This window comes from Anopheles funestus, chromosome 3RL, assembly GCF_943734845.2.
Source record: "Anopheles funestus chromosome 3RL, idAnoFuneDA-416_04, whole genome shotgun sequence".
In the NCBI taxonomy this organism is placed as follows: domain Eukaryota; kingdom Metazoa; phylum Arthropoda; class Insecta; order Diptera; family Culicidae; genus Anopheles; species Anopheles funestus.
In genome coordinates, this window is record NC_064599.1 from 9886778 (window position 1) to 9910301 (window position 23524).

At 40.6% G+C, this 23524-nt stretch overlaps 3 protein-coding genes across 4 annotated transcripts in view; 2 read left to right on the plus strand and 1 right to left on the minus strand.

Moving 5' to 3' along the window:
• Nucleotides 1-3198, plus strand: part of LOC125771330 (ribonuclease P protein subunit p25-like protein) — a 28829-nt gene extending 25631 nt beyond the window's left edge. Inside the window, exons 2-3 of the mRNA XM_049441867.1 lie at nt 2041-2359; nt 2422-3198. Coding sequence (XP_049297824.1) covers nt 2082-2359; nt 2422-3085 — 942 coding nt within the window. The 5' untranslated portion in view covers nt 2041-2081 and the 3' untranslated portion in view covers nt 3086-3198. The remainder of the gene's footprint in view (nt 1-2040; nt 2360-2421) is intronic.
• Nucleotides 3199-3704: 506 nt separating this feature from the next.
• Nucleotides 3705-5936, minus strand: LOC125771347 (MOB kinase activator-like 4). The gene is made up of 4 exons (XM_049441885.1): nt 5784-5936; nt 5381-5544; nt 5086-5295; nt 3705-5016 (listed from the first exon to the last, which is right to left on the minus strand). Exons 1-4 carry the CDS (start codon nt 5841-5843, stop codon nt 4782-4784), a joined length of 669 nt encoding a protein of 222 aa, XP_049297842.1. The 5' UTR covers nt 5844-5936; the 3' UTR covers nt 3705-4781.
• Nucleotides 5937-21473: 15537 nt separating this feature from the next.
• Nucleotides 21474-23524, plus strand: part of LOC125771279 (rap guanine nucleotide exchange factor 4) — a 112668-nt gene continuing 110617 nt past the window's right edge. For both annotated transcript variants that reach the window (XM_049441740.1, XM_049441741.1), the window contains exon 1: nt 21474-21628. The gene's annotated coding sequence lies outside the window, so the exon portion shown is untranslated. The remainder of the gene's footprint in view (nt 21629-23524) is intronic.

Consider the following 23524-nt stretch of genomic DNA (forward strand, 5'->3'; position numbering starts at 1 on the left):
CAGCAAAACCCAGAAGAATGGGACGAGATATTTCTGAATGAAATTCTTTCACGCCTTTGGCATAACTTTGACGAAGAGTGTGCAAGTAAGAAGTCGCACCGAAGTTCGAACAAAACCCACGCATTTTCAACTGGGATAACCGAACCCGACAGATCCACCTCTCATCTGTGTGAATATAAAGCGATTCGGCACAGGATAGGGAAAACGCTGGAAAAAAGCACGAAGCGCACACAACAATGCTACTGGCAATGGCGGGTGGCATCACCCGCATAATGCCGGTCCCTTTTTCTTACCCGTCCCAGCAGGGTGAACAAAACATGAACGAAACGAAGCGTCTCGCAGTGAATATGATGAAAGTTGTCGATGGGAAAATTAATTCATCCACTCCAAGTGCAGCACACTCCTTTGCCGCGCCTGGTGGGTCCTTCCCCTAATGCATGGAATCGATTGAATGCGATATCCTGGTGACCGCAATTGCAAAACGACGAAAAAACGTAAACCGAAAAGCAAGGGCATCAATAGGATCGCGATTTTATTTTACCCACTGTTATGTGTCCCAACAACCAAGGATGGAAAATTGGGTTTTACGGGTATATATTTAACCGTCACACATACACAGTTTTCCCCAATCCTCTCACAGCTCTGGCAATAGGATAATTTATTTATTTTTATTGGAGCACAAGAAATCTATATGGTGCTAGTCGTGGGAAAACTCTTATACATGTTCCTTCACGGTGATGTTGTCAGCCACAGCCAAGACGCGCGTCAACTGTTGAAGATGTTTGCGTCAATTGCTCAAGAAATGGGAAAATGATATCGGTTGGTTGTTAATTTTCATTCTCACTTTCTTCATACCTCGAACCAGACGACATGAAGATGAAGTTCTCGTCTTCGGACCGATATCGAGAAGCTGTTGCTGTGGATCAATTAAATTACGCATCAACTGCAAGAACGCACTTGTAGCACAAGGGTCCGGATGTTCTTGTGGGCAATGGGTCGATGAAGTGTCCTTCGAGTGTGAAGTAAAACCTTGGTCAAGCAAAAATGGATGGAAGTAAAATGGTCAGTAAGATTACTATAATGACTTTTTCCACTGCGAAGAGTTCACCATCTGCGATCGGAATGTCCCTCAGACGAGGTTTTAAATGTTATGTAAAGAAATTTTATTTTTATGCAATTTTATGCAATGGAAATAATCTTAGAAGATTATCAAATTATAAGAGATGAAGTAAGAAAGTCTTCAGAAAGTTTAAAATTCCTTCAAGGATAGTCGACATATTGTTGGTCACTGATGCGGGATTGAATTGTATCAGCTAACCTCTGTCTGTACTTGGGTTCGCAATATACAATTTTTTATTTGTTATTTGGATATATTAGGGTATATGGAAAGCCTCTGACTCGACAGTTTTGTTTTCTTTTTTGCATCCAAAAAGATCCAAATGAAATTGGCTCACTGGAATTGGAAACGTTACAATGATGGATCTATATTCGGCGGATCTTACCCAATAAAACCATCCATACGTGTGGGGGAGTTTGAATTGAATAATCTAATCGAGCTCATAGCGTCAAAATTGAATCATCAGTTGAAGTTAAATTAAGCATTCCTTCTGTCTCTGCTTCTATCTTATTCAAATGGTCAATTTACTCTTGATGACGCAAAATGACAATTGTTGTACGTCATATGTTTGCTTAAAGGCGATCCTTAAACGGTTTTGCTGAAATTAATTCGAACCCCAACAACATCTTCAATACCGTTGGAAAATCCGTTCGATATTTCGTACACGTTCGTTCGTACGCTTTTATCATCACCATCAGCGTGAAAGGGTTCATCAGCATGACCGTTTGTTGGAATGTAGAAAACATTCCTTGAAACATTCCGACAGTCCACTACACACGGATGGCATCGGGCGCTAGTGTGGACCTGTTGTCTAGCGGTTTTCAATCGATCGAGTTCATCATACCCGTGGCACACTCCCCTGTGTAACGTGACCGTTTTATCACGGGATTTTAGATTTTAATGGCCGTTTTTCTTCATTCCAGTAATTTCTCGCGCGGAAAGGCGAGCTTTCGAAAGCGGCACGATGATGCACTACAAGAAAGGAAAGAACGTGGAGGAGGAACTTTCGAAGGAGGAGATTCCGATCGAGGTGTTACCGGAACAATTTCTCTGGATGCACGTTAAGGGTGGTTCGGCGGTAACGAATCTGGTCGAGTATGCAAAGAAAGCGCTAGAGGACGGATCGCACCGTTCCGTGGTGTGGAGTGGTTCGGATGGAGGTGTTGGCAAAACGATAAGCTGTGCGGAAATCTTAAAGCGACAATTTGAGCTTCATCAGGTGACACGGATTTGTTACAGAAAGTACGCACTCGTGATGAGCAGCAAATAGGTGCGATTATTAAAACATTATATTCTACTTTTAGAGTTGAAGAATTCTGGGATCCACAGGAGGATGGTTTGGAGCAAATCGTTGCCAAACGCAATATTCCTTGCGTGCACATTCTAACGTCATTGGATGAGATCGACTCGACGGTGCCAGGTTATCAGCATTCCAAAACACACGGTGGCTTCTGGACAGGATCGGGTCTAAGCTCTTCCGACAGTCCTCGCAAGCGTCCGCAAGGTCAGCGACCCAAAGAGGCAGGCGATAAGAAAGGTAACTACTTCACCGGACCTCAGCTTAAAAAGAAAGCGAACCGACACTATTCCAACGGTGATGAGAACCCTGGAACTAGTAATGGTGCAAATCGACAGCAGCAAAATGCCCGTAAAGGGAAAGACAACAGACAGAAAGATGCTGACGGAGACGGTGCCGGAAGCTCGCGGGGCAAAGGTAAGCCTAGGGATGGAGACAATCGGAAAAATCCGAACGCTACCGAGGTGGGTGAAAATCATGGTGGGACAGATGGAACTTCCAAAAAGGGCACAGGTGGAGTGGGCGGAGGTCGGAGGGATAGAAAGAAATCGGAACAAGAACGGAAAGAAGTTAGGATGGACACGAGTGATAATACTGCGTCACGACAGGAAACCCCTTCTAACGAGAAAGGACAATATCATGGGAAGGATAACGCTGGTGGAGATTCATAATAAGGATCTCATCTCTTGTGAGAAATATCTCATTGTGTATAAATGAGTAAAATTACACAATATTAATAATTGTCTTACTATCCACAAGATGACTTAATACACACTGACAACACACGCATGTTTTTTTTCGTGAAAGTATTAGATAAATGAATTTTTATTACCTCCTATTCACGTATTGTTCCTTCGTGTAATTGTGTAGAGCTTTATTTAAACTTTTTTTTAATGCTTCGTTTTACCGTAATAGTTTTGTAATGATTAACGAGTTTTGTTTGCCTTTATGCTGCATTTTCGCGATCGATTCTCCTCTGGCCGATTTGCTTCTGATGATTATGGTGGTGGTGGTAGTGTCGTTCCTATTGGCATGCATGACTTTGTTCCGAGTTGTATCGAACTCTTACATCACGAACTGGAAATGTGGTGTAACGAGGGGGGCAGGAAGGCTTTCACACGAAATGGCGCAAAAGAAGTGAATCTTTTTCGAGTGAAAGGTTTTCTAAAACTGATTAAATTCGATTGTCGAACAGAAACAGAAGGCCTTCAAATCTTTGCCCGGAAACACGCCTTTTTTCCCTTTACATTGAGTCATATCCTTTTCCCGTTCATTTAATATATATTTCGTTTGCTTTTTTTTTTTGTTGAAACACTTTGCAACTCGTCCTGTACCACCGAGAGTGTGGTTTTCATTATTGCTTTGAACATGAGGATCGGTGTGTCATATACTTAACTTCAATCGTGTGAAAATCATGCGGTTTCGAATTACACTCTTTGCATATTCATATGATACTTTTGATGCGCGCTGTCCTTTGCGTAACGCTTCGCTTTCTTCTCTTGTTGATGTGTGTGTGTTTGTGTGGATTTGTTCAATTAAATAATAGCTTCACTATTTATACACGTATATATATATATAGGTATGTTCATTACATTATGAGTGTTCCTTTATGTAAATGTTTTGCTTTTGTTTTAATATCTTTTGCTATAAAGTTGCTGGGTTTTTGTTCATTTATATATTCGCACACATGATCAACTACCACCGTTTACAACACGCCTAGCAATTCACCGTCCGTTTTTGTAGTACACACACACACATACTGAATATAATTGTAAAAAGATTGTTACAATCCCTCTTGGGCGTACAGTGTAGCTATGTTCAACAAATACTGTGCTCGTTTTGCATGATCGGGGATGAATTTGCCGTTGGCTAGTTATTTTGTTGTTGAAGAATTCGCACCGATGCACGATTGGGTTTATGACTTATTTCACCCTTACTTGCACAGTTGAGCGCAATAATCGTAATCAGAAAAATAAGCACTTGCTTACTGAACGTAAGGTAAGATAAAAAGCAGGTAGAACTAAGAGAGAGAACTATAAATAATTTACGTTTACGCTAGGAAGATGGAAAATTAGAAATGTTTTAACTAATAAAAAAACGATGTGCGATCTCGGATGAACTAGTTTCTGTAGATCGGCAGCATTCGATCGCTCTAGCTTTCTGTACACCGGATTTCGGCCACTGTCTCTATACCGTTTCGTCCCGTCCACCCTTCTGGAGCTGCATATGCGTACTCGGGAGTATGCGACGTTTGGACGAAAAATCGTGCTGGGAGGGTAGTGAGAGCTACTTCAGTTTTTTTCCACATCGAATAGTAGCACGAAAATGACGAATAATGACACTACTGACGTCTCTGACCGGTGCTTTTTAGGCTTCACTTTCGCCAGGCGTAAGCTCACATTCCGGAATGGGAACGATCAGATTTTCCTTTGACATGAGCGTGTACTTTGTGACGAAGTTGGTAAACCGGAGACATAGCGATGTCTCCTCTTCGAACTCGTTGAATATTCGCCGATGGTGGAAGTAAGCGTGCGAGAAAATTCGATACACCCGGCGACACACCGAACCTAGCTTTGCTACAGACGAATCTTTGATGGACACCCTGATGGGAAACGTACAAAACAAGCGTTAGCAAAGGATTGAAATTGCATTCGGCCGTCCGGAAGCTTACCTGCTGGGGAAATACTTATTACTATTCAACAAGCACGCAGCACCATCGAGCGTGTGTCGGGTGTAATCGATTGCCGGACACTCTTTGGGCGTTTTATGTGCAGCACACAGGAAAATCCACTGCTCGGTCGCTGTCATCTGGGTACAGGTGGCCGGAAAGCACTGCGTCTGTAGCCTCACCGCCAGTCCGTTCAATTCCATGCAAAATTGTCTACAAGACGAAACAACCACCACCGGGCAGCAGTGTTAGCGTAACGAACGATGCGAAACATGGACGGTGTTGCCACCACTCCTACCTTAGATGCTCGTACTTCCACACACCCTCGTCCTGCCCATCCGGCATGGTAAGAATTTGGTCCACATTCGAAGGGTCCTTCTTGATCATCTGCTGGATGTATTGCTGCACGGCAAGCGTGCTATCCATTTCCTCGAACACTTCATCGGCCCAGTTTGAAAAGTCCTACAACCAGAAGCATAACATAAGCGTTTAACTCTTCCTGCAGAAAGCACAGCCCACCGATCGATCCTATATGTGGGAAGGGGTAGTTCACTTTCTCATCACAACAACGGAAGTGTAGCGAAAGCAGACCGATGGATTAAGGGTGTTTCCGGGTGGGGAGTTGTAAAACCAACTACCGTCCATTTGAGAATCGTTTCTCGTGTAGTTGTTTCTGCACTTTAAACAGTTATTTTACATACCTTTGCCTTTGTTCCGGGTCTGTTTCGTCGCAAAATTGTGGAACCGTCAGCCATCTTCATGATTGAAAATTCTCTTCTTTTTCTTCTTCTTATTGTTGTTGTTGGTTGATGAATTGGTTGGAGCCGTCAAATTGACAGCAGCTTTGATTGGCCGTTTAGATGGTATGGCTCACTTCTGCTTGTAAATGTCTTTTCGTAGTGTTCAATATCTATTTATTATTTTTACATATTATGAACTTTGTTTGCTGTTGCATATGTTTGTTAATTCATCGTAATATAATTACTATTTATTGACCTATAATTTACGACCAAAAACCGCACAAATATTACGTGTATTAATGAAGCGTGTTTTCGAGCGTTTCTCAAGCGTTTAGTTCGGAGCTTTTCTGAGCGAATGAGAGTGCGTGTGCATGTGAACCCAATTTGTATTGTGGCGGGAAAATGGGGGTAAAAAACCCCTTGAACGTACACGTGCGTTTTTTGGACCGAGCGCTTAATCAGGAGAAGTGTTCTAAAAACAATATATGTACATCATCTAACGGCATCTAAACATAGCAATAGCACGAAAGTCCTTTCCAAGCTGATTTTACGGTTCAGCTTTTTAAGGACACCCAAAGCAAACATCTTCCCTATGAAGTGTTATTAGATGGAAGGGCGTTTGCTGGGCGATTGTCATGGTCAGCTAAGGGAAGCAGCACTCATTAGTTACGGATCAATGAGGAGGGAAATGAAAAGCTAGCCAGGCGTTGCCAGGTATCATCGGTATCGTTTTCCAGAGTGCGCAAACAAACGTAAAGCCTTTGAACAACATCTTTTTTTTGAAATGAGCAAATGAGCTGAAGGTGTAGGGATCAACAAAAAACCAGGGTGGCAGACAATTGATTGGTTTGCTTGTTCATTTGTAGAGTAGCTAAATGACCTTCATCACATGATAGGATAAGTAGATGATCTTCAGCACTAGTCTATTTTTAGTTGCATTTCAATTGTATGTTAAAGCTTTGTACTTAAAATATATCTATTCACCAGAATAACTAACACATTGTATAAAGCCTTGTATGCTCTTAATATAATAGAAATTACCGCCAGACTGAAACTTTCTTCCAGTCTTCCCACCTGGTGGCCATTCGTGAAAGAATCGCTCGCAATTAGAGGTACGTGATTGCAGATCTAACAGCGCTTGTCTGATACTGATGAATACTCTCTGAATTGGATTAATTAATGGGCAAAGTTTGTATTTTTAGAACACTACTCGGTACACGGACGAGGGATGGAGCCAAGTGGAAAAATGATTTATGCTTTTTGATTCTTATGCTCTATTTCTATTCGTTTCTTTTTACCCAGTTTAGTGATAAAAGGTTTTGTAATGAAGATTTACAGTTGATAAAATATGTTGTTTAAACTGAAAACTTGATATTAATAATTTGTGATTATAAAAAGTTATAAAACACGTAGCAAATTAGTATCTTGCAAGAAATGTATTTATTTTATCTTAACTTCCCACTTCCGAAACAACCAACGCAAGAACCTTTTTCCCACAAAAACATCTCCCACGATGGAGACATTCTTCAAAGTAATGGGAAAGTAATTTCAACTTTCCGGTTTCGTTGCCAATCGGTGTCGAATTATGGTGTCGAAGTTTTAGTCGATCCACGGCTTAGTGGTCCGAAAAAAAATGGATACATTCGATGCAGTTAGCCATTCGCCGTCGGGCAGCCCTTACTATCGTTTGGCATCTTTTCGATACAGCTCCTTCCCTGGATGAACATTTGAACAAGAACTTTTAAAACTGAATCATGAGGCCTTTTCCACCGCTTTCGGTGAGTTCGTACCGGGTCCGTACTGTCCCACGGTGAAAAGTTTCTGTAGCCCTTACTGTCTGGTGCTGGGCCGTCAGTATCATCCGAGGATTAGTGTCCTAATTGTTGACTCCCTTTTCTTTGTCTTTATCCACCTACACCGGCATACTTACGCAAAAAACAAAACACTTCGCTGGTAGCTGGGAAAGGAAGAACAAGTTGATGTTCGATAATTTTCCATTAGGGATTCATTTTGTCATCAGAATCCTGGGGAGGAAACGCAGAAAGGAACACATAAAGAAGGAAGACATATAGAAGCCGGATTTTGTGATACGGTTAGAAGTGTCCTTCTTTCTTTCTTGGCATCTCTTCCAAGACCAACACTCTTTGGGTTGGGTTCCTAGTGCTCCATTAGCTGATGCTTTGGCGTTTCGTAATTACGTTCCATTTCGTCACCCTGAAGGTTTTTGCGGGACCGTCCTTCGACGTTAGTTTTCACTGTTCACAAGCAGAACAAGCATCTGTACATCTGGGAAAGCTCCCGTTGCAGAAGCGGAAAACCTTCCCTTTTTGGGAAAACAGATTCGACAACGTACATTCGCGAATGAACCATGTTCTACATGCACCTGGGGTAGGTTGTGTAGCTTGATGTAATAAGGGAACATCCAGGAAAATACTGCAGTTTCGAAACTGCAGTTTCTGTTCCCGTTGACAGATTTCCAACAAGATACTAGCGTACTGTTAATAAGAGCATAAAAAGGTAATTCAGGTTTACGCTGTATAAACTTCGGTTTGATGATAAATTAGAATTCTGAAAGCATACTATCCGTTGAATAAAACCCCTAAAGTAATGAAATTTGTATCATAAACTCGTTACAAAAACTTTATACTCAGTTGGGAAACATTTAGTAACATCCGGTAATTCTTGGTTCTGGGAACAACCGAAAATTTCTATTTTTATGAATAGAAAATGTGCGAATTTTTTATTATTTTTTTATTGTTTTTTTATTTAAAGCGTTATTTAAGTGAAAAGAGACTTATTTCAAGCAATTTCCATTGAAATAAACCAATTTAAATTTTTTGCTAAATTTCCCCCAAAAAACGTAAGGGGTAAGCCTTATGAAATTTTCGAGTTGAAATTTTTTTTAAATTTTTTTTCTGCTTTTTTATTCTTTTTTTAATTTAAAGCATTATTTGAGTGAAAAGAAACTTATTGCAACAAATTTGCATTGAAATATATCACATTTATAAATTTTGCTAAACTGCTCAAAAATGAGGAAAATTTTACATTTTCTCAAACAGGGTATCGAACTTGGTTCCTCGAATAACTTCCGACACAGACATCTCAGAGCATGGCCGTCCAAGAAGAAAATGTAGCCATTGATGCCATCTATCGACCACAGGTTAAAGATTGGCGATCCGTTGGATACCGACCGAGTTATAGGCAAAACTTGGTGCAAAAATGAGCCTTAGTAGATTGAGAAAATTATAGATGTTTTTAATTTTTTTATTATTTTTTAACTTTTTTTTAATTTAAAGCATTGTTTGAGTGAAAAGGAACTTATTGCAACAATTTCGCATTAAAATAAAACAAATTTTTAAATTTTGCAAAATTTTCCAAAAAAAACGTAAGGGGTAAGCCTTATGAAATTTTCGAGTGGAAATTTTTTTTGAATTTTTTTTCTGATTTTTGATTCTTTTTTTAATTTAAAGCATTATTTGAGTGAAAAGAAACTTATTGCAACAAATTCGCAACAAAATGTATCACATTTGAAAATTTTGCTGAATTGCAGAAAAATGAGGAAAATTTTACATTTTCTCAAACAGGGTATCGAACTTGGTTCCTCGAATAACTTCCGACACAGACATCTCAGAGCATGGCCGTCCAAGAAGAAAATGTAGCCATTGATGCCATCTATCGACCACAGGTTAAAGATTGGCGATCCGTTGGATACCGACCGAGTTATAGGCAAAACTTGGTGCAAAAATGAACCTTAGTAGATTGAGAAAATTATAGATGTTTTTAATTTTTTTATTATTTTTTAACTTTTTTTAATTTAAAGCATTGTTTGAGTGAAAAGGAACTTATTGCAACAATTTTGCATTAAAATAAAACAAATTTTTAAATTTTGCAAAATTTTCCAAAAAAAACGTAAGGGGTAAGCCTTGTGAAATTTTCGAGGGGAAAATTTTTTTGAAATTTTTTTCTGATTTTTGATTCTTTTTTTAATTTAAAGCATTATTTGAGTGAAAAGAAACTTATTGCAACAAATTCGCAACAAAATATATCACATTTGAAAATTTTGCTGAATTGCAGAAAAATGAGGAAAATTTTACATTTTCTCAAACAGGGTAAGGAACTTGGTTCCTCGCATAACTTCTGGCACAGACATCTGAGGGCATGGCCGTCCAAGAAAAAAATGTAGCCATTGATGCCATCTATCGACCACAAGTTAAAGATTGGCGATCCGTTGGATACCGACCGAGTTATAGGCAAAACTTGTTGCAAAAATGAGGAAAATTTTACATTTTCTCAAACAGGGTATCGAACATGGTTCCTCGAATAACTTCCGACACAGACATCTCAGAGCATGGCTGTCCAAGAAGAAAATGTAGCCATTGATGCCATCTATCGACCACAGGTTAAAGATTGGCGATCCGTTGGATACCGACCGAGTTATAGGCAAAACTTGGTGCAAAAATGAGCCTTAGTAGAATGAGAAAATTATAGATGTTTTTAATTTTTTTATTATTTTTTAACTTTTTTTTAATTTAAAGCATTGTTTGAGTGAAAAGGAACTTATTGCAACAATTTCGCATTAAAATAAAACAAATTTTTAAATTTTGCAAAATTTTCCAAAAAAAACGTAAGGGGTAAGCCTTATGAAATTTTCGAGTGGAAATTTTTTTTGAATTTTTTTTCTGATTTTTTATTCTTTTTTTAATTTAAAGCATTATTTGAGAGAAAAGAAACTTATTTCAACAAGTTCGCATTAAAATACATCAACGTTATAAATATAACCGACGAAAGAAATTAACTAAAGTATTACATTATTGTAAGCCATGCATATTGAATGCACAGTGGTCGCTTAGTTTGCGTAGTGGATGATCCCCCTCTGAGCAGGATAATAAATATCCTAAAAGTATTCCGTTACATGTCCTTCAGACGTGAACCCAATATCTGCCACATGGCAACATCGTCCTGAATGTGTGTAATGAAAAAGGTATCTCCAATCGATGCACCAACTTGAGCAATTGAGCTATCGATGTACACACAGTGGAACTAATGAACAAGGCAAACAGAGCAAGACACGCAAGATGATTGAAACATTTAGCTCCCATTTTAAGGTCGTCTAGCAGTCAGGATGTTCCTCCGGCCGAACGAGCGTTTCGTGTGGCGAAGGACGACTTTTGTTGTTTTAGGATGCTCTTCAAAGGCGAAAGCTGGGGGTCGATTGGCAAAAACCTTCTTATCGTCTGATGGCCAGATCTAAAGTAAATAAACGATTATCTTAATTTGCTTAACCGTGCGCATCCGTTTTGAAGAACCGTCGCTCCGAGAGGTGGTGAAATGTCTTTGAATCATAGTTTAGTCGGGAAGGGCGCACAGGAATAAGATGAGCGGTAGGGCAACCGGAACTTTAAAGTGGTATAAAAGGATTAACCGGTACGGATTATACGGTGTTGTATTGGAACTACTGTTCACTGTTGGTGGATGAATATAGCAAACAACCGGGCGCTTAAGATTTAAGGTTTCCGTGAGCTTTATGTACACCGATGGATAAGCGAGAAGTTCTGCTTGATGTTTGGCGAGGTGTTACCAGCAGCTGCTAAACGAATTAGGACGCGTTAGGCAACGATAACATAATTTAAAGACGAATAATGCTTTGATTTGTGAAGATTGTAGAGAGCCTGTTCAAGTAGAGTGGATTATTTGAAGTTCGTTAGGCCGCAACAGGGAGCTCAGGATTTATGGCTGTGTGAACGTGTGGTTGATCTGCTTACAGGTGGTTTATGATGTGGTGCGCTTCATTGATTGTGTTTTTCCTCGGTGGAATATATTCGCTTTTTGCCGTCGATCTCGAAGGCCGTGTGCACGACTGATATCTGTTATTTCACAGTTCGTTTGCGTAGACAAGCGTGAGGAATTTTATGGCGCTAGTGAAGCGTGCGCCGCGGGTACCAGCTGTTACAGGATGGTGAAGCGTTAATCAAACGGAACAATGGTTTATACGCTTCGCAGGCTGGAAGTTGAAAAATGAAGTTTATATAAAAGTGTTTAGCTGGTGTTTTATGTTAAAGTGTATTAAAGACAAATAAAAAAACATATCCTTCCTTTATCATTTTTCCTATCTACCATACAACGCAGCACTGTCGATCGTCCATCACTTCAACGTGTTTCGTGTTTATTGAGTTACGTAAAATATCATTCCAATTCAATCACTTGTAATAACACCTCCAATGTGTGCAGCATAAACGTCGCTTACGGTGGAGGTTTTACGCTAACGCCTGGGTAGCTTTTATTTTATTATCCCACAGTTAAAACATCATAATTCCTGTGCAGACAACGCAAACATTCCACCTGTAACCTGTAACCTTCCGTGAGTGAAGTTTCAATATTCCAATCAATTGCACATCACCCGGTAGCGGAAAGGTTACGCATCCTGATCAATAACGGTTGAACAGGTGAAATTCCTGACGTGTCTAGTGAGCATCTGGTATTTACTGTAGATATCATAGCACATGCTATAACAATTTTTATTGTCGCTCCCGTTTCAGCTCCATTTGCATTAGAATCATCACATTGATGCAATCGATAAAAAAGCAAAAAAAAAAAAACCATATGCCCTTTTCGATGCTACTGCACAACTGGTTCGCTTTGTTCAGTGTACGTTCAATGTACAGCAAGAAGCAACGAAGCAGATAGAATCTCTAGCCTGTATTTTTCCTATTTTTTTTGTTGTTGAACGTTTCGAGCGTTTAATTAGATTTCTTCAACAATTCCACCTACACGCTTGACACGGTGCCAGGTGCATGTCTTTGTGCCGTAAGCCACAGCTAGTGCATGGCAGGACTGCATTAAGCAAAATGGGGCTGAAGAGAGCTGTAATGTATTTGCACTACATTATTCCGATGGTTGTTTTGTTTTTTTTTTGTGTTTTAATTCTCCTTCAAGAGTGTGTGGTTTTGTAGTAAAAAGTTGTGGATACAACTTTTCACATTTTCAACACATTAAAGTTATTTTTGTCCAACCTTAACAGTGCAGGAATAAACCTGAAACTTTAGTATTATAATAAAATTGTGTGACTTTGAATTTAAACTAAACAAAAATGGAAGCAATTTCCTTCACGCCTTCAATTCCTTGTACTAATTTGCGCTTTTCTTTGTTTCGTTTTTTTCTCTTCATAAATTGACACGCGAAACCGTCTAATGCGGTTCTCTAACCTGTTGACTGCAATGGGCGGGGGGTGGGGGGGGGGAGGTGGTGGCAACTGGGAATGTGAGCCGAGTGTCCGGTGTTTAATTCTTACCCCATTTGCCCACTTCCGGTTTCTTTCCGGTGCAACTGGACGGTGCTGATTAGCATTTAGATTAAAGCAAATTATGGCCGCATGAATTAGTGGATCGGACCGTGTACACTAACATTTCGGTACGGGGGAACAAGCTTTACAGCAATTTCCGTATATGTGTGTTTGTGTATGGATGAGTATAATTTCGTGGAATGTGGTTCCTTATATGGCATTGGATATGGCAGAGAAGCTATTCCTTTTAAGTATTCCCGAAGAGAAGGAAATATTATTTAACCCTATATCCTTTTAATAGGGTTATAGCTGTTAGTTTGAGGAACGAATAAACGGGAATTTAATAATAAAAACTTAAAATTTGAAAGTGACTTGATGCATTTACTAATGTCCGTTTACTCTGGGTTTGTGACATCTAACAGAACAAAAATGATCATTAAGTTTTGTTTCGGTGTCCTTTTTCCTTTAGCGCCTAAATGTATGTAATTCCAGGTACAAAAATATCTTATAGCTTCATAAAAATTATAATTCATCAAATGAGTTTTTCCTTCGAAATTTTCTTACACACCCAATAGTTGATGCAGAATTTGTAGTAGAAATAGATTTGCATATGATATCACAACTCGGTTTCATTTCAAATCCTTATGATGTTCTCCCCTCTTACCGGAAGCTGTAATCATGGTGTTAATATCCACACGCGGCAAGCAATATGAATTCGTGGCTGGCTGCCTGGCTGGCAACAATGTTGTTGATCTCGCAATGGAAACCGTTTCCCTACGCGTCTTAAATGTCGAATGCATCAAAGTGTCGCCGTACCTGAGTGAAGCGGCGTCCCCGGGGAGAGGAAAACTAACGCGGTTTATAGGTCGTAATGAACTTCTCTTGTCATGACGACACGCTGACTGCGTGTGATTGTAAGGTGGAAAACTATTTCCATCAACGGTCGGTGCCAATTTGCTTCCGTCGAGTGGAAAATGGTGTGAAACTTGTAGCCTGTTGTAAAGCCGATAGTTTATTGAGTTTGTAATTTTGTTGACTAAAATGTTTCAAAGTACTTTTAGCTTGTATTAGAAGTGTTACTAAGAGAAAGCTTTAATTTATATGACTAATTTGAAATGAAATTATAATCTCATTTTTAATCATATGAAATCTTTTCAGAATTCTCTTACCATTGCGACTTCTTACTTTAAAGACAGTTGACTCGTCATGGTCAATGCGCTTTTCAACCCAAATGCTAAAATTGATCCTCTGGAGTGTAAAGCGTTGCTTTTACTACATCCTTAAAAAAATGGCTCCCACACCAAACCATCATCATGAATCGAAAGCAAACAGCTTTCGGGAACTAATCTGTGCCATTTTCTTGAAGCACAGACACAGACACACAGCATGCGGTGGTACTCCATTACCTGCAGCAGCGTTTTCATGTCTGGTCGTTTGGATCACCAGCCAACGAGGGAGCAGTAATCGCACTCCCGGAACCAAAATGCCATATTAAAAAAAGAAAGAAACCTCCCCAAAAAACGGTAGAAAGAAACGCAAACGCCATTACTGCGAGATAGAGAAGCGGAAACTCTCCGGTGCATCATTTGGAAGCGGTTCAGCTCTCACGTTCTGTCCTGGTTTTTGGTTCACTCGCACAGTTTATTTTAGTGCCAGAAGAAGCAACTTTTGCTGCGCGTGCACTCATATTTGTTACAGCAAGATGGAAGGGTAGATGTAGTTTCTGTGTAACTTGCACTGCACACTGCACAAAAATTGCATCTCCACCCGAATGGTTGGTTGTTGATAAGAAAGTGCAACCAGTCACCAGTGGGCGATGGGTTGAGAGAAGCAACAATTTGCTACATTTTTAAGCTTCACTGTTCGGTGCACGGAATGGCAGCAGTCAGCAGTGGAAAAAGCATTTTAAATTTTGTGGAATGGACTGTCAAGATGGCAAACATTCTTTCATTTGCTACCTGGACGTTACACAGGGATGGAAAAATATAGGACAAAATGGTGTTGAATTTTTCATTTTTTATTGCTTGATAAATAAAGGCAGTACAGAGCTTATTTTCTAGCAGAATAGGAATGTGTTTTGAACGAAAACGCCAGCATCATCTTGGAATGATTTGACATTTATTTTGCCACAATTGTGGGTGGCACTTGGGCATTGTGTGGAACTCTTTATTGTTGCCACCGGAATCGATTATATCGTGCGAATGTGCATTAGAAAGGCACTGAAACGTTGCAGTAAAACGTCCCGATTGAACGTCTGTACATAGACACCTGGCATCTTGAGGATGTCAGGTAAGATGGGGTCAAATGGTGCTTATCCACGGCTGCTGCTGTGAAGTGTTTGGGTGAGCGCATTTTCCAACTCACGTCTTTAATGCGTTTTCAACCCGAGATACTGGACGCGAACCTCTCATTTGTCCGGAAAACCGGATTGGCCAGCAGGCCAACGAAGAAGGATGATACAGCTGCGGCACGTCTGTCGCTGATAGATCCTCAGACAATTTGTTCGCAACATCATCCCCACCGGCCAATGCTCGCCCGAGAAAAGGGGTGTATTCGGTACGTGCTCGGAAAAGTTTATCTACCATTCCAAATGAGAATGTAATTACTTTATTCGACGTTGTTTGTGCTTCGTCCCGGCTGCAGGAAACGGGCACCCAACATGCACCGCACGCGTATCGAAGAATGTCGAATCGTCGAACATCAAGCACCGAGGCGAAGTCGAAACGTCGTCGGTACTGCGCTGCGGGAATATGTTCGTGGCGAGATTCTTCTTGGTTCAATTACTTGTTCGATAAACTTTCGTCCCAGAAACAGCGTCTGGCCAGGCAGCGAGCGTTCGGGTGAGCATAAGATTTTCACCACGGGAAAAATACAACACAGCTAAGGTAAGGTGAAGCAAAAGTTCTAGATTTTTGTAGCTTCACCGATTGGAGTGTGGAGCTGGGAGTCAATCCTTTCCGCTCAATGGTGTCATCAGATAATAAGTGTAATTTAGACGTAAAAGGAGGAAAAGCTGCTGCTGTGTGAAGAATCCGAAGAAAAGATTTTCCCAGCATCGGAATTGGTGAGAGGGGGCCGAGAGGTGGTGGTGGTAATTGAAATGAATGCGCCATCGATGGAAAACTGGTGGATAAATCAATAAGCGTACTACACTTTCCGTTAATTATTCGCCTTGTACTGGAGCCTCTCTCTAAATTTCCCTGTAAATGTATGTAATTTGCTGTTAAGCACATTCTAAACTATTATTCCTAATAGCATAATTTTAAGTGTTTTTTTAAGTGATTGTTTTTTAAAAAACTCCTTTCTTTTTTAACAATTTTGACGACTTTTGGGCTTCATTCGCTATTAATACTATTTCTTGAATACTTAAAGAAGCATCAAATCGATTTCTTAAACAAAGTCACAAAAACTACCTTCAAATCGGGTAGTAAGACTGTTCTGTGGTATCATTAGTATCCTTCTATTAGTAGCCTCCAATGGCAAGTGGGAGGAAAAGCAATTCTCTGAAATCTTCCCATTTTAGCACAATCGCAGCTGACAGATTCTCATCCGAAAGTGGCCACAGCAGCCTGAGACGAAGAGAAATTGCATTACAAAACCCAAACACAAGCAACACGGTTCTACTGTGGTAGACAAGAACTCACCCAAAAACCGGGCTGGGCTTTAGGCAGGGCTTCCGGTTTCTTAAGAATTAAATGCATAATTTCATAACTTCCATTACTGGGATGCGTCTAGCAGTTTCGAGACCGGTGGTGCAATTACTGGAACAGATGATAAGCTTTTTAACATTTCATTTCGATAAGGGAAGAAAACGCTGGTTTCCGAGTGGTTAAAAATAACCGATTCTATTCTCGTTTCCAGATGGTGCCTGTTTGTGCTAAAAAGGGAAATGGATTTTTTAATGAAATTTATGTGAAATCTCATCATAATTTTAGTGACATCCGTTTTAGATGAAATCATGTTAGAAAGGGGAGAAAATTTTGCTTGATTGAAATACTTTTTGATTCTTTTCTAACACAACAAAACAATCCATTCATCTAATACAATGTAAAGCAAACAAAATCAAAATGGATGCCTTTACTATAGCAAAAAAAACAGAGAGAGTTGTTTATTTTCATAATAGTTAATTTGTGGCAAAGAATAATGAGAACTGCTTTCACGTTCGTGAATCTTCTTTCACCTCCCGTAGAGAGCAGCTAGCGAAAATAGTTCTTCAGCACCCAAAGAAGCATTCGGATCAAAATTCCATAAGTTTCATAAACAACAATGCGCCTCCATCCAGGTTCCCTGTAAGCTTCATGGGCCCCTGCAAAAGGGAAAAGTTGCCATCAAAAACGATGAAATATGAAAGTTTACAGAAATGTTAGTACGAAAAGTTTTGCCACCGTGGAGGGAGCCATCATTTCCCAAGGGAACGGGAGATAGTTTTGGTTGGACGAACTGCAAGCAAAAGGGTGGACTGTCAGAGGTGGATCATGATTTGCCAGAAGAATTAAAGTGATTCCTTTCGCATGCCACGGGCCCTTGATTGTGACGAGGTGTAGTGAACAAAAAGCATACGTTTCTTTAACAAAAAAAAAGCTGTTGAGCAAGGATCTCCTTCACCGGCAATCACTGGAACGATCATTGTCTGGCGTACTTGTTCCGTTGGCGGCATTTTCCTATTAAGCTGTCCTGGTGCTGCGTTGGAGTAGAGTGCCGTAGGAGGTTATTTTATGGCTTGTCAGTCGCATCAGACATCAAGCAAGAACTCACTCCGGAGAATTCGGTGCATCGAAACTGCTGACTAGAGCGTGACAAGCGCATACATACCAGAACGGGGAGTCCTTCTGACGTTTGGCATTCGCCTCAGGCGACAACTATTATTAATGCGATCAAACTGGAAAGCAAACCGTTTCATTTCGTTTGCTGATGAGATATTGACGGTAGGGTTTAGCAATGCGAAACAGCGGCCCTTTGTTCTGACGGTGACGATGCACTGTAAGGACTCGCGTTCAAGCTGGAGCTCGTGGAGTGGGAAGATCGAGTGGAAACTTAAAAGTTTGACTATCTGTTAGAATGAAGATAAGTTTTTCGGCTCCACCAAAGTGAAAGAGTACTGCAAGCAAGACGCTAGTTCGGGAACATCTTGTCTCGTTGGTTTCAATGGTCAAATAAAGTGTCTTCTTGTTTGGGAGAATAGACATTAGGGATCATTCAACTAATACGTTGATGCTACCTTTCTTCAACTTTCTGGTGGTTTTTGTAAAGCTTTTAACAATAAAATTAACTTTGGAGGGATAGGGAAAACAAGCAGAAGACAACAATAACATTTGAAACAAAGCAACGATTAAGGAAAAGTTATAAAAGTATCCCTTTTTTACCATTATTCTTCTTATTGTCTCTGGATTGTCGCGGGTTGATTGATGTTGTGCTGGTGTTTTGAATTCCTAATAAAGTGATCACATTTTTGACAGACCTCCGTAGCTTCTTTCTTCGGTAGGGGAAGGTAACCAGTAATTTAACTTTTTTGGAATTTGAAAAATTTGAAAAGCCCTTAAAAGGTAACCCACCTTACCCAGTAGAAAGGTAGCGATTGTGGCTAAAGTTTTGTGATGATCCGTTAAAAAGGATTGTGCTGTATTATCCGATCGATTGGTTTCGTTACGTTTTTGTGTGCTTGGAAATCAAAGTATAATTTTTGTTTCTAAAGGATGGATATTTCATTGCAAATTGCATACTTTCAGGCGTCACGTTTATTTATTAGTCTTGTCTAAATGGAATGCAATACATATTGCATTAACATGTGAAAATTATAGAACATTCACTCGTTTATAACTTCCTTGTCATCTGAGATTAAGTTGTCGTGTCTCGAAAAAGTGAATTTCTACTATCTTTATGTTTGATTCAAACTAGGTCATCTACGTGTTGCATGTAAAGTGCACTCAGACCACTTCGAAAGTACAAAGCTTTTCATACTTTTTTTTTACTGTAGTACAAAATGTGTAAATGAGGCACCAGATTAACATGAAGTACCTGCAACCACTATCCAGGTGATAAATTAAACCACCAACAACCGTGAGCGGGTTGTGGTAAAATCAATAAAGACAGCAAAGCACTTTTTTTTAAATCCTGCAAAACTTCGTGTATTGTGAACGCCAGTGTTGCTTTCCCACGGATAGCGACTCCCTCGGTGTTGCTACGTGCTACGTCATCTTCCTTTTGACGAGCCCTCCATTTTTAAAAGCATTGTTGTCGCGGATGTAGTCGAGTTCCGAGAAGGTTTTACTTTGTTGTAAAGTTGTGTATGATTTTTGTTGTTGTTCCTCTCTCGCTGCATGCAAATCAGTATAGTACAGCGACTCAAGGTTACTGTATCCTGGTGTGCTTCTATGGTCAAGGTGTATGAATGTTTTATCCACGTCTACGTTTGATACGTGTTTTAGCAAACAGCTTCTCCGATTGTCCTATTTCTTGGTAGAAATTTCCCTGCTTGTATGTTTATGATGTGATGATACTTTTCTGGTAGTTTTCCCTAGATGTTACCGCCAGGCCTTCATGCTTTCTTTAACGACTACCAAACGTTTAGTAGCGCATTATTCTCGCCCTACCGTGAAGCGTGAAAATCGTTCCAATACCACAAATAGGGACTGAAACAAAAACACCTCACTCAACGTCTTTCGATTGTGGATGATTATTTATTTAAAGCATAATGATTTCCTACGGCACGTTGCAACAAATCCCCGGGAAGCGGACGGTAAAAACGTTTGCAACGGACAGCGGTAGACAGTGGGAGATGATGAAGGTAACTTTTGTTATGAAGAATTAATCCCTCCCAGTGGTTTCTAGTGTTCTTTCCCATCCGCACGTCTGGTTTGGTTTGTTTGTGGTTGAGTGAGACGATGGGGAAAGCTTCCTGCTGCAAAAGCCGTGCCAAGTAGTAGTGGATACACCACCTTGTCAGTCTTTGGTCATAGGACACTCGCCCTAAGTGTCGTGTCGCCAGTAAAGGGAATGTCAGATGATGACGTTTGTTTCGTCCTTGCGTACAGCTGACGAAATAGTATGGTGGACAAGAAAAGCCTGCAGATTAACGACAGATTTTCAGGGTGGGAAATACAAACGCGTGGCTCATGTAGAAGGGGCAGTGAAGAAGTAAGTGAATGCGAAGTCCAGGAATTATGGTTGGAAATTTCCGATGCTGCCTTATTGGAAGTGATTTTTTCTCATGAGTTTTTTTTATTTATTTAAACAAAAGTGGTCAAACATCTTTTGTAGAGCAGGTGGGACTAAAAGCTCTATTTTAGAAAAATAAATATAAATGTTGATAAGCACATAATTGAATATAAAAATTTAAATAAAAATTGTGTTTCATTTTCCAAGCATGGAAAGAACCGAACGCTACAAAGACCATAAACGGGTTGAATGAGCTCTTCGTGATGGATTTCACCTGTAGCTGGAGCCTGACGGTTTGCTCACGACCTAGAATTCTTCGGGAGAGCTTTATGCCTCCATTTCACGTCACAGCGTGAGAGTGAGTGACTCTAGGTAAGGATACAGCATACTTTCCGGAAATGGACACAGACGTATCTCGTTGGCACAGTGCTTCCTACGAGAGTCATTATTTGTACTGTCGAATACCACAGAAATAACTTTTGATACAAAAACAAATCTATTTGTATTTTAATTGACAATATCCTGAGTCAACAATAGACCTAGGACGCTAAGTAGATCCTGAATCTAGAAAATAAATAAAATAAAATAATTCTTGCATACATTTAGGCGCTAATCAAGATGAATAATTGAAGCAGTGATTAATTGAAGAATTGTTTAGCAATTATTTCATCAATAAATCGCTTATTTCTTTGTCTAAATCGTAGTAAATAAGTGTCTAGAAGACTTGCACCCAGCACGTTATCACGCTTAAAAGAAACAGTTAGCTCTCCGTTATCCTTACCGTAAGTTGGTCTCTCACGCATCACTCACGCTCTCCGAAGGATCTGTTCGCTTGCTCAAGCAAAACGTTCCGTTCCAGACACGCTTTGTTTTGCAACCCTGTTGCATGTTGAGCCCTTAACAGGCCCCTAGGAATCGTCCGTACCACTCAGTATCAGTGTTTCAGCGACAGCGTGAGAGTAAGAAGAATGCAGGATAAACCTTATCAAAAACCCGACGACGGCAGCTTCGGTCCTTTCGGGGGGGGGGGAGAGCTTTGCAAGCTCACGAGCAATATCCGTTCGGGTTTGTACGGTGCGTTTACGGTCGCGGACCGCTTCCGAGCGCCAACATTTCGCGCCTACTGCAATCCGGGCAACGGTGGTCTGGCTAGTAGCGCGCCCGTCCGGTTTTTGTTGACGCTCGCAAGCTGCTCTATAGCATCACCGCACGGGTGGGTTTTGCTCTCAGTTGAATCTGAACGCGCGCCCGGTGTAGACCGATACGCGGCCTGCCTGAACTGCTGCTGCTTCGTGTCCGTGGTGACCGTTACTGTGCGTTACCGTGCGTTACAACGGGCTCAGCAACTGGTGCTGGTGCTGCAGCCAAAACGGTGCTGATTTGATGCTAGTTCCGACAGTTTAACGACAAACAGTGTAGCCAGGGGAGGCCCGTTTCCAATCGGTTGTGTACGATATTGCGTGTGCGGGTGCGATACTTACTAGTCCGCGTTTTTTTTTTTTTTTTGGTAATTTGATGAAATTTTAATTCACTTCCGGGTGCCCAGTGTCTGTGTGTGTGTTTCTGTAAGTGCGTGGGTTTTTATGTTTGAAGGTATCCTACCTCCTACCACAGTGTCTCTCATAAGCATCTTAGGAACAGGAAAGGTCAGTTTTATGGTTAAACCACATCGTAGTGCAAACGGCACGATGCTCACTTTGGTCACCTTGTGTCGTGGTTAAGGTTAAACGATTGCTGCGTTCCATCGTTTTACCGTTCAGATCAGCCACTCGTCCTACTGCGTATACAGCATTCGATCTAATTGCAGCAGTAAATCAAAGTTATTAAACGTTGGTTGCCTCCACGGCTTACGGGACACAGCATCGTTATCTGGAGGATATAAATTCTCCTGAAGTAGTGTTCAAGAGTAAAAAATCTTACGTTACCTTAGTGGCAGTGTTCGTTTAAAGCATTATAGAGTGTGCACTTGGTGAAAAATGATACAGGAAAAGGATAAAAATAATTGTTTAAAAATCAACTACTTAACATCTTCACACAAAAAACAGGTGTAGCAAATATCAAATAATAGAAATGTGAAGCTAAACGTAATTTGAAACATCGCACCAAATTAAGGCAAACATTAAACGTTGACACACTCTGCTGAAGGCAACAAGCGTTCCATAAAGCATCATCAGCCAACTCGGCACAGTTTTCGTTGACAGCGGGCGTGATTCATAATTAACACTGTTGCTTGTTGTGTTCTCGTCCCATGCCTCTGTCTCTCTGTGTGTAAGCTTTACAAACCAACCCTTCAGAATCATCTGACACCGACCCGCTCGTTAGCGTTTTAGCTCCTCAACATTTTTCGGGTAAGTTTGACGACTCCCTGTAAAGGTTTCACCTTTTTTCCCGTATGGTTGGTGTGTTTTTTTTGTTGGTGTCTAATCGTGCCATTATTCCTGACCAACATCAAGTGAGTGCAGCTACGGTACGGTTCCCATCCATATCAATTACCACTGAGACGCAGGTGAATAATGTAGTATACGTCTGGTTTGGTTTTGTTTCTGGTTTTTTGGTTGCTGTTTGTCCCTGATGGTGTCCCTGTTTGTAGAAATATTGTTCAAATTTAATAGCTCAACGTCCTTTTCCATCAGCATTTGTGTGTGTGTCTGTGTGTGTGTGTGCTGCCAGACGGTTTTAGCTCATCAAGAATAAAGGGTGATGGCACGTGAGAAGTTTATGTAAAATGTAACATCTTTCAAGCGGACGGGGAAAAAGCGTCTTGTGTCAGTTTTGTGATCGAATCAATTTATATACCCGACTTGTGGTCGGAAGTTAATGCCAAGGTTCTGGGTTCCTCCTCTGTGCTCTGCTGTCGATGTTGAACAGCATGAACGTATTAATATCGGAGTCACCCCTACAACCAAGTACAGCGTCAGTGAGTAGGTGAACCTGTTTTTTTTTGTTCCCTTCCCGGCCACGCTTAATGCGCCACAACTCGCAAGACGCACTTGCCTGTGGTTTTGCATGTGCAGCAGTGCAAATGGTGAATAAGTTGCGAGAGTGAACTGGTTGAGCATGTTTCCCACTGTGCCGAAGATTGCTTGCTACGAAGCGAGAGCTTTAAACGATAAGAAGGACCATCTTAATTTTCGGCAAGAAAGCTGGAACGTTTCGTGGGCAAAGGTAAGCCCCGGACCTTAATGCTAGAGGATCTTCCAGGGAGGACATAAAGCTAAGGCAGGTTCCATTCCGGTGACGTTTAATATTGATGAGATTTTGCGTATCT

What these genes read in the sequence shown, in the direction of transcription:
- LOC125771347 (XM_049441885.1), bottom strand. Translation starts at nt 5,843, where the DNA reads ATGAAGATGGCTGACGGTTCCACAATTTTGCGACGAAACAGACCCGGA. An exon ending in TGGAAGTACGAGCATCTAAG is followed by an intron (nt 5,296 to 5,380) that starts GTAGGAGTGGTG and finishes TTCGTCTTGTAG; the next exon opens with ACAATTTTGCATGGAATTGA. An exon ending in AATAAGTATTTCCCCAGCAG is followed by an intron (nt 5,017 to 5,085) that starts GTAAGCTTCCGG and finishes GTTTCCCATCAG; the next exon opens with GGTGTCCATCAAAGATTCGT.